Genomic DNA, 15,148 nt, shown 5'->3' with positions numbered 1-15,148 from the left:
CAGGCAAAGACAAACATGCACACACTCACAACAGGGCCAATTTTCCCAGAAGCCAATTACCCTTTTTTGGACTGTAGGAGGAAAATGGAGCACCCAGAGGAAACCAACCTGAACACAGGGAGAACACAAAAGGTCCACACAGATAGCACCCAGGTCTGGAACTGAATCCAGGGCCCCAGTGCTGCGAGGCAGCAATGCCAAACACTGCACCACTGTGCTGGCCATACACAAATTCTTAAAAATTAATTGTTTCTACTTCAGACACTGTTCTATCTCAAAAACATTGAATTGATAATTGAATTTATGCTGAAGCCAGAACACTTGGCACACAAAGGTCAAAACTGCCAGCGTTTTACTTCTGTAAAAGCTACCTCAGCTAAAGATGGTCTTTCCTGCTTAGGGATGAACATCAAGCATCAAGTTCCAACTCCTCCTGACTCCTCTCGTGTGGTCTCATCTTCTTTCCTCTCCTCTCTTCTTCTCTCCTTTTCTATGTCTAAGTGTGATCTTATATGGTGTAATTCTGAAATGCTCATTGTCAATCATTTAACCACAACTTAAATTAACTAGGTAAAGCAAGGTATACTTTCCAATCGTTTTTGATCTGGGGTTCCTCCACATCTTAGGAAACATCCCCTCTGCTTTGAAGCTGGAAAGGTTTACATCTCTAGGTGTCACTAACTTGATCTAAGCTCTTAGAGAAACTTCCTTGTCCCCTCTAGCTGAAACAATGAAGTAAATTTTGGTCATTAAAATAGTTGGGCTGGTGTGAACATTTTGATCCAATAACAGATTTTTGGAGACTTATTATTATAATGTACAGTTTTCACTAATGGAATTCTAAAAAACTTCTACAAGACTTGAAATTGCCTCTTACAAATCTGTATTCTGCCAGTGCCTTTAGGCATTGAGCTTCATGTGTATTGCAATGTAAACTGTCTTATGCTGTAATCAAATCATAAATCAAGCTTTCCTTCTCCAAAAGGGGAAAACATTAATCTGATTGTACTGTATTATCTTTCGGTAAAAAAAAAATGTTAAGATGATATTTGCAGAAGGGCACTGCACAATGCCTGTCAAACGGCCAAGCTAAAGAATGCATAAAAAACCTCTGAGAAGGACATGAATTTTGAAACCGTTAGTGTTTTTAGCTTATCAGATCAGACTCAATGGTTCAGTTTGTCAAGGCCATTGTGCAGGGTTTACAGAGCAAGAAAACAAATGATCAAGGTCATATTCTTGGTATTAGAGCTGCCTTTTGTCAACTTAAAATGCATCCTAGTTTTTAGAAGTAAAAGACTTTGTGTCTTTGAAAACCTAGTGAGCTTGCTTTTGAGGCCAAGCCCTACAGAAACACGTGTGCTAACTTTTCAGATGGATGAAGAAAAGGCCCAGATTGAAGATGTGCTGCAGAGAGGAGAATGGCTGCTCCCGCAAACCTCAGATGATGGGAGAGAGGAGCTGTGCAAGAAACTCCTTCTGCTGCAGACCAAGTACTCCACACTGAGGGTGAGCTTAGCATTGCCACTGCAGCTCTGCAGTATTGACATAAAAACCAACCAACTCATGCATAACCTTCTTACTGTATGTCAAAACTAATAATACCATTTGATATATCTGTTTCTTTTGAGTTTGATGAACTGTTGTTTCATCATAAGTAAAAAAGTATAGGAATTATAATTTTCAGAAAGAAATAGACTGTTAGAAGATGCATGCATGATAAAAATGTCTTTCTTACTTAACCGTACACGTGACACACTGTCATTGTGATAGCTACAGTATGTGTCTACAGTGACACTATTATTTCTTCTTGTAGGAATTGAAAACAGCCAAGACTAAACATACCCCTGAAGTAGCCCCAGCATTCTCCCAGTACAAAAGGGAGAAGGAGTCTCTCATCAGTTGGATGAATGAGACGGAGAATCGACTGTCAGGGCTGCACGGCATTGAGGATGATGAGAAGTTACAGGTAATAGCTGGCTGTGGTTAGCCACCATGGTAACAGAGTTGTCTTGTTTTTGGGTGGGTCTTAAATCTGTAGCTTGTGTTCTGTATAGCATCTTGAACTATTTTAGTAGTTACACTTTGCCTTGACTTTAGTCTCATTGTAAATGGTGGTAGCTTTGTGAAAAATTATTCCAAAGGGAGTTCCAAAGTGATTTGGGATTGAAGAAAGAAGCTTTAGACTTGTTACATAAGAATGGTCTACATGTGGTAGTGTATACAGTTATTCATTATCGTATATGATATTCTGTGAGCAATCTAAAAATTAAATTATTTAATCATATATTTTAATCATATTGAAAGCATCTTTAAACTTTAGCAAGCTCAGCAATTAGTATTTATATATTTAGTGTATCTATAGCAGGGGTAGCTTCTATCTTTAAGTTTAGTCTAATGGTTTCCAGGAGAACCTTTGAGTTGTCATTCAACACATTACTTAATGAAAATGATTTTTGATTGTTTTCACAGGAGTTGTTGCAGGAACTGGAGTTGAGAAAAGAAGAGTTCAGTTCCCTTCAGGAGAGGAGAAAAGATTTATCTCGGTATGAGACAGAACAGTCGGACATTGTGCAATTTGACAAGCGGTGGCAGGAGATTGAAAACCAGTTTGTGATATTTCAAAAAACACACTTCAAGAGCACAGTAAGTGTCTAATGTGAACAGTAGAGAAAAACAATATTTTATGCTACTTACCTTTGTTAACAGGCCCTTGAAAATGTTCAAGTGAGAGTCCTTGTCATGTTGCCTGTCTGGGCCTTTTCTTTCTTGAACTTGATGTGTGTGATTAATGCTACCTCATATTCTGTTTGTATTTTCAGTATTCTTTGAGGGATGTGTATTCATTAGCATCCTTCAGTTTTATTTTATGGTTGTCTGCAATTAAAAATTATTGGCAGCTGCGCATTCTGGTCTTTGCCATCACGTGGAGTCTAATTGTATTGTTGTTGATCAGCAGAAGGAACGTCAGAGTGGTGTGGACGACAGTGTGTCATCTCTCCTGCCCTCAGACTATCTGCTCGATATTAACAAGGTGCTGTTGGCCATGGCTAACATTGAGCTCCTGATAAATTCCCCAGAGCTCAGCAGTGGGCTGTATGAGGATTTCTCCAGCCAGGAGGATGCACTGAAGGTAGAATTGACCTGTAGGGTGAAAGAAGACTCTTTAGTTTGTTATGCTGATGTGAATGCTTTCTAAAGGAGCTGTAGGATCTGATGAAGAATGGATGTATTTTTTTTACCACTGTAGTTGGTTTGGTTTGAAAAACAAATCAATGCTTGTGATTAATTTGGGATCTTTTGACATACTATTTGATTTATACTTCATTACAAATACTTCTTCATGACATACTTCTTTACAAAAAGAAGACAGCAAGTCTGTACTTTTGGGTGCTGAATGCTTTACAAGATTAATTTACGCAAACAGGGTATTGTTATTTATCTAATCTTATATGCACGTTTTTTGTATGTTGTGTTAAGATAAACCTTTTCTACATAGTGCTTTTCTTCTATAAGATTGACTCCTTTCAACATCTGAAACGTAGAAGTAAAAGTCTGTTTAGAACTCTATGCAATTACCTGACAGAAGGTTTTACCCTGAGATATGCCTCCAGGGTAAAGTGGCAAATTCCATGAAAGCCATCATAGTAAAGACCTGTTTTAAAGCACACTTTGTTTTTAATTTTACTGGGAAAGGAAAATTGCTCTTTTCTGGCAGATTTGTCATTTTCATTTAGGGGACAAATTGAGTTGCCTGGCTCAGTTGGGTGTCACTTCAACATTTCAGGAGAAGATGAATGATCAGAGATTGTGAAGATTATTTGTCAGGGGGCCTCTGATTGAAGTTGATATTTTCCATTACTCAGAGGAATTTTGTGCTTTTCCATTGTGAGAATAAGAGGTTTTGTTCATTTTATTTTCTACAGTTATCAGGATTAAGTGTACCCTTTTGCGTTTTAGCAGGGGCTTAGAGCTCATTGCTGATCTCCTGCCAGCTGAAGATTTTGTTTTCTTCTGTACTGCAGAATATAAAGGACAGCCTTGAGAAACTCGGGGAGCAAGTTGCCATTATTCATGAAAAGCAACCTGATGCTATTCAGGAGGCAACCAGATTGGAGGTTGTGCAGATAGGGGATGCACTTACCCAGCTGAATGCAGAATGGGACAGAGTCAATAGGATGTACAATGATCGTAAAGGGTGAGTATGCATAGTCTTGCCTGTCGTCTTCCGCTATGTAATAAGAAAATACATCCAGGCCTCATTTACTTAGAAGTGGTTAAGGACTGCGTTTTGTGGAGTGGCACTGCTTCATCTGTTCAGAGTAAAAGAGGTACAGTATACTGAAGCAATAAAAAAGGACTTTCTAATCTTAGAAATGCATTGTGCTTATAGAGGGAGTGTTTATCTTCTGATAGCTGTCATAATTTTTCATTGTAGTGCTCTATTTTGTTTTTACTTGTTTAACATAAGTTGTTAAATCTGTAGATCGATGTATTAGGCTATGTCTTAGGCTGACATAGTCTCAGTTTAGTTTTATTTAAAATCGGCGATGCTAACATTTTGCCTTTTGAAGGTTTGTCTTTGTGTTGATTATATGTGTACCATTGTACCTCACATTCCTCTGTCCAAGGGTACACGATTACTAAAGTTATTGTTGGATAAACATTATTTTTTACTAAAATATTTTTCAAATTCTGTTCCAGAAGCACAGATCTATAAGGACTCTAATCCTGTGAGAAAGTGTTTTGCTCGGAAGTCTTAAAAAACCTGCAAATGAAGAAATTTAATATTGTGATTAAGAGTAAAGCTCGTTAAAATGTACAGCCCATATCAAAGAAGCACTACTTCTGTTTTTTAATCTATTTTATTTTGAATTTGAAGGTTCAAAATAGTTGGTTTTAGTAGTAGTAATAGTTGGTATAATTTTATGTCAGTTTAAATAATTTATAATTTTAAGTCAGTTGGTTATGGTGTGAAAAAGACATATGAGTAGATGGTACTTTCGCAGACACTGTACATGTCAGTACATGTTATTTCTGTAGTATCTTATAAGGATACTTCATAGGTCATGTAGACATACAATATGTTTTTACTCTTGAGACATGGCAATAAGGCAGTTGTGCTTTCAATGTTAGTCTGTAGGTTGCTCTGGTAGGTGTTTGCTCTTTGTGTCACAAAGGGTGAACTGGTGTTATAGCCTCTGAGGTGTGCACCCATTCAGAGCAGTTTCTTTAATAGTCCCTGACATGGCTACAGTATCTAGCTGAAACATATGTCTTCTTAAATCAGTCTTTCTATTGTTAAGAAAGTTTTTGGCACTCCATAAAATGAAGGGATATTTAAGTTAACTGAATTTTCTTTGTTTTGTAGATTTTGTAAATCTGAACAAGTTTTTAATGTATGTGAAATATGTGAGTGCTTACACACCGCTACTGCCTGTTAGCATGGGATTTTTGAGTTTGGGAGTAAATGCAATGCAGTCTGTTGGACCTGAAACTTTCAGTGCAAGAATGCTCTTGTGTGCATGAGTTAAAACAATGTTCTTTGTCTCCTACCACATACACAGCTTGAACAATGAAACTTTGTGAGTTACCTACTGAAAAATAATTTAATAATTTAATATACCAGTAAGCCAACATACCAGTCTAAAGGCTCTGTGTCTATTTAAACTTTAAAAGGGCAGACAAAGATAAATATGTTAAGAGAATAGAAATTGCATACTTGGGTAATTAAGACAACAATCATTTGTTTTAGTTTGTTAGTTTTAACACAAAATAAGAACTGCTTGGTGCTGTGTTAATCAAACTTTCATTACAGTTACTTCCAATACAACTACAATGTATTAAGAGATAGAATTGAAGACTTTTAATGTGTATTCATGTCAGTGGTCCCTGTTGGAGAAGAGCTTATTTGCACATGCTTATTGTGTACAGTATCTGTGCAAACTGGCTTTCTTATAGCAGTGACAACTATGTGATTTGTAGGCCTAATGAAAGATGGCACAGGAGCTGGATCATATTTTGTATTAGAATAAATATCATGACAAAAAACAATTAATGTAATGAGATGTACAGTACAATGTTGTTTAAAAGTAAGTACACCCCATTAAAAGGTTTGTCTTTTTTTAATTTTTGCACAAAAGGCTATTTGATCATCATTTCAACAATACTGATAGATAAAAGTGATCTAATTTTTAAAAATAACATTGAAAAATCACATTTTGCACTCATTTGTACCATTTAAATAAACAGAAATGCAGTTTCGTTGTGTGGAAAACGTTAGTACACCCCCACCTTTATCATTGCATTAAATGCCTAAAATTAGAATTGGGTGCACCAAAACAGGTGAAAATTATTAGAACATCATAAGAGAGTATCTTGGAGGGCACTGCCGTGTATAAACATCAGAAACCTGTGGTCTGGTTTGCTCTTAGTGATTGAGATGTGTGGCTACATCATGCTCAGATCAAAAGAACTCTCTAAGGACTATTGGAACAATATGCTCTATACGGATGAGACAAAGGTAGAGCTGTTTGGCCACAATGCCAGATGTCATGTTTGCGAAAACCAAAAACTGCCTTTGACCAAAAGAACCTCATACCAACTGTAAAGCATGGTGGTGGAAGCATTATGGTTTGGTGCTGCTTTTCTGCCACAGGGCCTGGCCAGCTTGCCATCATAGAATCAACCATGAATTCCACATTGTACCAGGGATTACCCGAGGAGAATGTGAGGCCATCTGTCAAAAAGCTGAAGCTGAACTGTAAGTGGACCTTGCAACAAGACAATGACCCAAAAAACTCAAGGAAATCCACAAAAGAATGGCTCAAAAAGAAGAAATGCAGGGTTATGGAATGGCCAAGACAAAGCCCAGGACTTAACCCCATAGAAATGCTGTGGGGGGACCTGAAATGGGCAGTACATGCAAGAAAGCCATCAAACATCACATAGTTGAAGGAGTTCTCTAAGGAGGAGTGGGCCAAAAATTATCCAAGTCGATGTAGGAAAGTGATAGACAATTACAAGAAATGCCTACAAGAAGTGATTTCTGCCAAAGGGGGCAACACCAGTTGTTGAAGCTAGTGGGTGTACTTATTTTTTCCACACTAGATAATTGCATTTCTGACTTTTTTTTTGTTGAATAAATGATCATTTTCATTGTCATGTGTTAAATTAGATCAACTTTATCTATCAATATGTTAAAATGAAGATCAAATATCCATAGATGCAAATATGTTGAAAAACACACACTTTTTCATGGGGTGTACTTACTTTTTCACAGCACTGTAGAAACGTAGCCTCCAGGAACGTAAAGGCATTCTGCCCTCACCCCTTTTGCAGGTGCTTTGACAAGTCAGTGGAGGAGTGGCGTCAGTTCCACTGCGACCTCAATGACCTGAGCCAGTGGGTGACAGAGGCTGAGCAGGTGTTGGCTGATGGGAAAGGTCCTGAAGGAGCTCTGGATTTGGAAAAGGCAAAGATGCATCAGCAGGTACGTCAACACACTTTAGCCTTTCAGCTGTTAAATAAGCAAAAAGTTATATTTGGCTTAAGTTTAGTTTGCAGCAGTGGTCTTCATGACAAAGTCCTGTTTATGCTGCTAGGACAAAAGTCATTACTTATATTAAAAATAAAAAGTTTAAATTGAAGCCATTAACAAATGTAAAACTAACCCTAAAAAAAATTTATTATTTTTTTATTTATTTTATAAAATTGCAGCCACTAGAGTTGTGTGGAGAGCTGTCTCAGTGTTCAGGCTGCAAAGCAACATGTAGACATTAATTCCACACTGAAAATCTAAAAGCTGAAACTTTTTGTGCCTTTCTCTTTCTCTTTTTACTTTCTTCCTTTTCTTTCAACCTCTATATGTTCAGTTAGATCTACTCATCTTTGTCTTTCTTATAGTTTTGGTAAATTATAAGAAAGAAGGAAAGAAGTAAGAAAAGTTGCAATCAATGTTTAAAATATCTGTGCATACTCTATGCCCACTGGTAAATTTCTTTTTCTTTTACAATGAAAAGTGAATTTATTTTGTCTATATTAAAGTTTGCAGTCTAAAATTTTAATTTGAATTACAGTATATTGAAATCAAAGTTATTTTTAATTGTTTCTCTATTTTAAATTTTGCTAGTTGTTCTATACAGGGTTTGCTACTGTGCTTTTTGAAGTGAAGAATAAACTACTACAGTGTATGTGAAGTATATTTCAGTTGAATGAATATACTTCATAAAGTTATTAAAAAAAACAGCTGCTCCCTGCTGTTTAAAGACATTACAAACAACAAAATACATCTTTGAACAGGCTCACTTGATCTCATATTGCCTCGGATGTAGCTCCATAGCCAGAATATAATTATCCAAAACACTTGACACAAAGGAAATGTCTGGTGAATAATTGTGTTGTAAATTGAATAAGCTTTATTGTTTTTCTTGTAGATGTAATTCTTCAAAACCCTTCACATAAGAGATTCTGTAATCCCATTTGAGTTCTTTAGTTTAAAGCAGATTTTTTTAATGAGTTTCTCTGTCAAAGCATCCGCTTTTGTAATTGGTGTTAGATTTTAAAGTTTCTATCATGAAAAAAGCAAATGAAATCTGATGAGGCCATTAGATTCAGTGCTTTATTATAATGATAAATTGTCATGAAAATAATATTTTAATGTTCTTCAACAACCTCATAATGGCATTTTCATAATAATAAACTAAGCTCTTCCAGTGTTATTTTATTTACCAATTAAGAAACAACTCTATGGGGATTTTTCCTGATGTTATCATATTGATTCATAGAGATTTTTAAGCAGTTAACAGGTTAAGAAAAAGAAAACCCAGTAATAATAAGAAGAAGTAAACAAGTAGGTAATATTGGGAGAGCATGAGATAATGTGATGAGCTGAGGTTTCAGTGTAACTGGTGTATCTTCAGGAACTCGAGGAAGGTCTGACAAGTCACCAGCCCATTTATTCCACCTTGAACCAGACGGGTGAGGGCATCATCAGACAGCTGTCTGCCCCAGACAGCAGCCTGCTGCAGGAGAAACTGGGAGGTCTGAACAGGCGCTGGAAGAACGTCTTCAAAGAGATCAGGGAGCGGCAGCACAGGTAACCTCAGCTGTTAGCTTCAGGATAGCCCTGCAGCTGAAGGGCCGACGCTACCACTTCACCTCCTTCCCCACACAGAATCCAAAAATCACAGTGGTCAAAGAAAGATGACAACATGATTGACCAAGATGGCAACACGTTTTCACAAAGCATTTAAGATGAAATATTTGGTAAAGTGCAGGCAACCATAGGAAACCACAAACAAAACACAGTGGAAACTGATTTTAAATAATTTAGCTTTCTTTATTGACTTCTTTATTTCATTTACACAAACAAAGTCACTTGTGAAGTAGTTTGGATAGAAGTACAAAGAGTAAATAAATCCTGTGCAAAGGCCTTTAGTCTTTCGCTCTGTGTATGACCTTTCTTCAGGTTATTGTTACTTGTTTCGTTATCATCCCCCTCTGTCCTCTGGTTCCCTCTAAAGGATGTTTATTTCTATAGATTAGTGATGAACAAATAGGTATAGTATTATAATAAAATTGTTAATACTGAAGCCATTTATTTTAAAATCCATTTGGTTTGTGCTATACTTTCCGAGTCTATTGATCTCAACTTTAAGTTTCATGGTTAGAATGTGGGTAGATAAAATGTAGATCTATGGTATGATTACATTTCTTTGTGAAATAATGATTTCTTTCAATATGCCTATTGTGTGGCAATAAAAAGCCAGTGTCAGTGGTGAACTTAAGAGTTTTTCAGAGATTTATTTTAAATAATTTCCTTTCAAGCGGAGCTCAGCCACCACTAGTGCTGTATTTTCACTGTATCTTCTTGTCCTAGAAATCTTACCATGCTTTGTGTTGTGACCAGCCTCAGGGCAGGGGACCCAAAGCTGGCAGACTTGCTGAGGAGGACAGATGAACTGGCTCTCTGGTTAGAGCAGGCTGAGTGTGCTGTGGGAACTCTGCCAGTCACTGCTGCAGATACAAACCTCCAAGAACTCAAGGCAAGACACCACTGCGGTTAATTTCTAGAGAAATGTTTTCTTTGCTTTTCTGTAATGTTGAGGGCAAGCTTGTGTGTGAGCTGTGAGTTTGAATGGGTTAACTGTACTTTCAATTATGAATTCCTTTGAATTAATTTAATGTTGTTGGGAAATTAAGACCGGGATCATGAAAGACCACAACCTACAACCAACCAATGTTAGGGAAATAAACAATTAATCTGATTTATTTGTCCTAAGTCTATTTTTTTCATTCCTTCATTAACTCAGTCCCCACAGTCTGAAACCAAAGCAGCTTAATAAGCCCTGAAGCCCCTAGATGATAAATAATGTTTGGTGCATCAATTCTTCTACTTTCATTTTTTGCCCCTCACAAGGCCCTGGCAGAAGAAATGGATGTCCAGAATGAAAAACTAACTTGGCTCAATAAGAACGGTCCTCATATACTGTCCAGCAAATCCCTCAGCTTGCAGGACCGAGACAAGCATGTCACTCGACTGAGAGCCATCAACATGAACTGGAGCAAGGTAAGGGAGGCTGGGAAACTCTCCTTTTCTTGGGCACAGAACGGGCTGTTTGTGATATCGGATAGGGATATAACAAAACCTTCAGAAGATTATGCCCAGAGGCTCCTGCCATCATTTTTGCAAAGCTTCTGTGTTGCTGTTGATGGTACAGAAAGTCCTTTGGAAATTCTCAAGGGCAGTTTAGACTGTCCTATACTTAAATATTTAATCAGTTTTATTTCATCAGGATTTGAGTATGGTTATGCCTTACTTATCAGGTGATATTCTAAAGCAGGGTTCCCAGTGTAGGGTTTGGACACCCACACACCTTTTGCTTGTTTCCAGCTTTTTACTTAATTAAAACCAACAAGTTCAACATTTTTTTTTCCCTCCAGTTTGAAAGTTGGTAATCTTCAATTAATTATGAAACACAATAGTTAGAATGCAACTACCAACAAGTTTTGGAACTCAAAACAAAAAATCAAAATAAACCTTTATCCAAAGAATAGGATTAGTTTTGTAACTGAGACCATGGCTGGAATAATAAAACAGCAGATGTGTGGGCCTCCAAGAAAAGGACAGGGAATCCCTGTTGTAAGGTACTAAATAGACTGTAGCAAGTCCAGACATCTGTGGCTTGAGTGCTAACTAACATACTCTGCATCAGTAATAGCTCCTGTCTTTAAATTGCACTGGCTCCCTGGACAATCTGAACTTTAAGACTCCTCATGTCATGTATTATGCACTGGGTGGTAAGCTTCAGGTTATCTTAAGGACATATTGCATGATTATAGTACAGATTTTAGTCCGCAATATGCTGATTAAGTCTTTTTTACCCTAGGCTTCACAAATCAGAGACAGATCCTGTTTGTGGAATTCACAGCTCAAACACATTGGAGATTATGCAGCTGATATCATTATTATAACTTGCTTAAATCTCTCCTATCTCTATGGCTTTAAATGTATTGTTCATGTGGTTTAGTTTTACTCTTGGGTTTACTACTTCACCTGCTGTTGAAATGTACTTTTTCCTGACATTGTCATTGTTATGGGGATTCATTATCTGAGGTCTGAGCAGTTCCCCAAGGAAATGATCAGAAAGACAGGGAAGCATCAGGCAAGATCAAGAACTGTGCACAGTTTATTAAGGATTTCTTAATTTTGTGAATATATGACCCTGAGACTCGGTGAGTGGAAACTATAAACATTTTTGCCTGTTGCTAAAAGATAAGAACTGTCTATATAATGGAAGCTTAGCAGAAATGTTTGTTTAATGTGGATTTCACCTTTGACTGATGGTTTTATGCGATATATATGTAATGTTTTCAGGAGCAAATTTCACCATGTTGAATATTAGATTATTTTTGTGTAATTAAACACATTTATTATTAACCACAACCTTTTTATCTAGGTAACAAAGGAGCTTTTGGATAAAGTAGGTGAAGTGGAGGTGAACTTGCAGAGTCACAGACAATTCCAGGACAAAATGGACTGTCTGTCAGACTGGGTGATTGTGACAAGGCAGCAGCTGTGCTCACGAACGCCTGGTCACCTATCAGCCTCAGAGAATCAGGTACTATGTTAATGTTATATTGTGTACATGTTACATATTAAAGATTAGCTATAAAGGGATAGGGTTAAGGGGATATTTAGTTAATTTTACTAAGGAATAAAACACCATGAATATTTGCCTCTGAAAACCCCAAAATTGATGGAAAATAGATGGAAATAGTAATTTCTTGATTGAGTGGCTGGATTTTCTTTTCCATTTGCCACCCTGAATTGTTTCACTAAGTCATCTTTTTGTCAGACCCCTTCCCCTTCAGATTATAGAAAATTAGAATGACTTTCCAAAACCAAATATAAAATCTGAAAAATGGAAGCTGCAGGTCAATGTATTTAAATCAAAACTGAATTAAGCATGGAAATAGACCTGTTCATCAGTAGAAATGCTTTTTAAATATTAAAATATCCATATAAGTTTATTTTTATCTAAAGGGTCAAATGGAAACAAAAATAATTCTGGTTATTTTCTGTATTGTGTATACATTCATAAGTGCATTTGCATTTTTTTCTCTTGGCATTTAAACATTAAAAAATATTTTGAAGAAAGTTTTAAACACAGTCATAATTTAGAATATTATTACTGTCTAATTTTCTAGGTTCTGGAGAAGACAATGAAGGAACACAAGAGAGAGCTTGAAGATCTACTTGCCAGATCTATTGAGCTTCAGAAAAAGCACCAGCTACTTCCCCAGGAGAAGGTGAGCATGCTTGTGTTTGTATATATACAGTACTTTTCTATGGAAGTGTACTAGCATCACGGAGAAAAAAAGTATTATGTTTAAATTAGATAATATTGCATTTTACTAAATAACATTGTGTTAAAATGTCATAGTTATTTAGTAAACAAGATATTATTAGCAAGATATAAGCCTAATATTAATATACTGCGATATATATAAAATAATGTTGTCTCATGCGAAGCACCATTGTCATTAAAAGAAGAATATCGTCAAACATGATTTTGTGCAAATGAATTAATCTAAAGGATGCATTTACGCATGTCATTTTCACAATTTTTTTTGAAAATCAGAAATGAGACCACTTTACAAACATACAGTATGTCATTCTTCGTGAGCAAACCAGAAACATGTAAACATGTTGCTGCCTAATCTTTAAACATTGAACAGGATACATTTACGATGACTTAAAAGTAAGATTATACTTGCTGTTGGATTACTGCCTTTGTTACCATTACTACTGTTGGATTACTGCTATTGTTGTTGGCTCATTGAGTATTTAAGCACAAAATCCTGAAAGATTTCAGCCTATGCTTATATCAAATGCATTTCAGTTTGGAATTACACAGCGAAAGTCAGGAAATGTGGAATGTGAAGGGAGGAGAAACAGTATTTCTGTGTCGGTTTGAACAGACATGAGTATAAAGACATATAGGAATGCAAATCAAAATCAAAAAAGATTCCAGGACAGCACACAAGTTACTGCCTTAGTCAACAGAGTAATGCATTTATGAAGAGAGTCCTGTTGCTGGTGATGTGTTAGCAGTGGTATCTCATCATAGCCCAATGTTATTTCCTTTAATCTCAATAGTGTCTTGTTTAAATACAGTATTTTTGTATTTTCTGTAGTGCTAATAGGCTTCTGTAGTTTTCCACTTCTATGAATTTTGTGTTTGAAAGGATTGTTTGCAATATTAACAGTGATGAAAATAAAGACTCTGAACCCCTAATATTCACATAATATAATTAAGGAAATTGCAGTTTCTTACTGTGATAGCTTTGTTTAATTGAAACAGGTATTTTCTTGAATAATCAAAAGGGTTTATATCTGCCAATGAAACTGGAGGCTCCATCCATCCAATTCAGGTCTCCTTAAGAACAACGTGAAAAATCATCCAGGAAATCACAATAATAATAATTTAATTATAATAATTGCTTACACTTTTATAGCGCTTTTCTGGACACTCCACTCAAAGCGCTTTACATGTAATGGGGATTCCCCTCCACCACCACCAATGTGCAGCATCCACCTGGATGATGCGACTGTGAAGGATCTGCAGGCCTCTCTCACTGCACCATTGTCAGTATTCATGCCTCCACCTTCAGGAAAAGACTAAATGGGAATGGTTTTCATGGGGTGCTAGCCAGGAAGAAACCATTACTCTCTAAAAGAGTATTGAGTGCTGTTCTGAATTCGCCAAAGAGCATCTGGATGATCCAAAGGACTACTGATGTCACCCTGCAACTAACAATAGGCAACCTACTGAAGCTAAGCCTGGCCAGTACCTGGATGGGAGAGCTCCTGGCAAAAACTAAGGTTGCTGCTGGAAAAGGTGTTAGTAGGACAAGTAGGGGGTGCTCACCCTGCGGTCTGCATGGTTCCTAAATGGGGAAGACTATGTATAAAAAGGGCTGTGATTCCTTTATTGTTTCATTTAAAATGTGCTGGAGTACAGAGCCAAAACAACAAAAATTGTGTCACTGTCCAAATACTTATGGACTGCACTGTATCTTTTGTGTGGTTAAAACAAAACACTGCCTTCCTCATCCTGACAGTCAAGCATAGTGTTGGGAGTATCATGGTTTGTGGCTGCTTTGCTGCCCTTAGGATCCAGGCAGCAGCTTGGTGGATGGTTCCAATGATGGAACCATGGATTTGGCGTTGTATCAGCAAATTTTTGAGGAGAATGTCAGGCCATTGGTTCCTAGCTGAGGAGAAGGTGGTTCTTGCAGCAAGCAAATGATTAAAAAATTACAAGCAGATCTATTGTACAAGAGAATGGTTAAAGAAGCAATTTTGTGTTTTGGATTAGATAAGTCAAAGTCTGAACCTAAACCCCATTGAAATATTACAGCAGGACCTGAAGCAAGAAACCATCATATATCACAGACTTAAAGCAGTATGGTAAAAAAGGATGGGCCATAATTTCTAAAAGCTGATAGAGCCTTTCTGCATAGAACTTTGCAAAGTACAGCTATGAAGTTTTGAATATTAATGAAGTTTTGTTGACAGAAGAGACTTAAAATATCCCTTTACTAAAGTGATGAAAACGTTTAAGTGTGGAGAAAGGCACAG

At 36.8% G+C, this 15,148-nt stretch overlaps 1 protein-coding gene across 8 annotated transcripts in view; it reads left to right on the top strand.

Annotated features, from left to right (window-relative positions):
• The window catches only part of utrn (utrophin), a 310,852-nt gene that overhangs the window by 82,240 nt on the left and 213,464 nt on the right, over window positions 1-15,148 (top strand). For 5 of the 8 annotated variants that reach the window (XM_088625188.1, XM_088625183.1, XM_088625184.1 and 2 more), the window contains 11 exons: window positions 1,375-1,509; window positions 1,817-1,969; window positions 2,473-2,646; window positions 2,957-3,133; window positions 4,026-4,198; window positions 7,342-7,492; window positions 8,922-9,097; window positions 9,881-10,046; window positions 10,421-10,570; window positions 11,961-12,122; window positions 12,712-12,813. In XM_088625188.1, the coding sequence (XP_088481314.1) occupies window positions 1,375-1,509; window positions 1,817-1,969; window positions 2,473-2,646; window positions 2,957-3,133; window positions 4,026-4,198; window positions 7,342-7,492; window positions 8,922-9,097; window positions 9,881-10,046; window positions 10,421-10,570; window positions 11,961-12,122; window positions 12,712-12,813 (1,719 nt within the window). The remainder of the gene's footprint in view (window positions 1-1,374; window positions 1,510-1,816; window positions 1,970-2,472; window positions 2,647-2,956; window positions 3,134-4,025; window positions 4,199-7,341; window positions 7,493-8,921; window positions 9,098-9,880; window positions 10,047-10,420; window positions 10,571-11,960; window positions 12,123-12,711; window positions 12,814-15,148) is intronic. The other 3 variants (XM_088625187.1, XM_088625190.1, XM_088625185.1) reach the window with 2 other exon arrangements.

This window comes from Lepisosteus platostomus, chromosome 3 (assembly GCF_059453375.1).
Source record: "Lepisosteus platostomus isolate fLepPlt1 chromosome 3, fLepPlt1.hap1, whole genome shotgun sequence".
In the NCBI taxonomy this organism is placed as follows: domain Eukaryota; kingdom Metazoa; phylum Chordata; class Actinopteri; order Semionotiformes; family Lepisosteidae; genus Lepisosteus; species Lepisosteus platostomus.
Note: the sequence above shows the minus strand (reverse complement) of the source record. Positions and strands in the feature narration are given on the sequence as shown.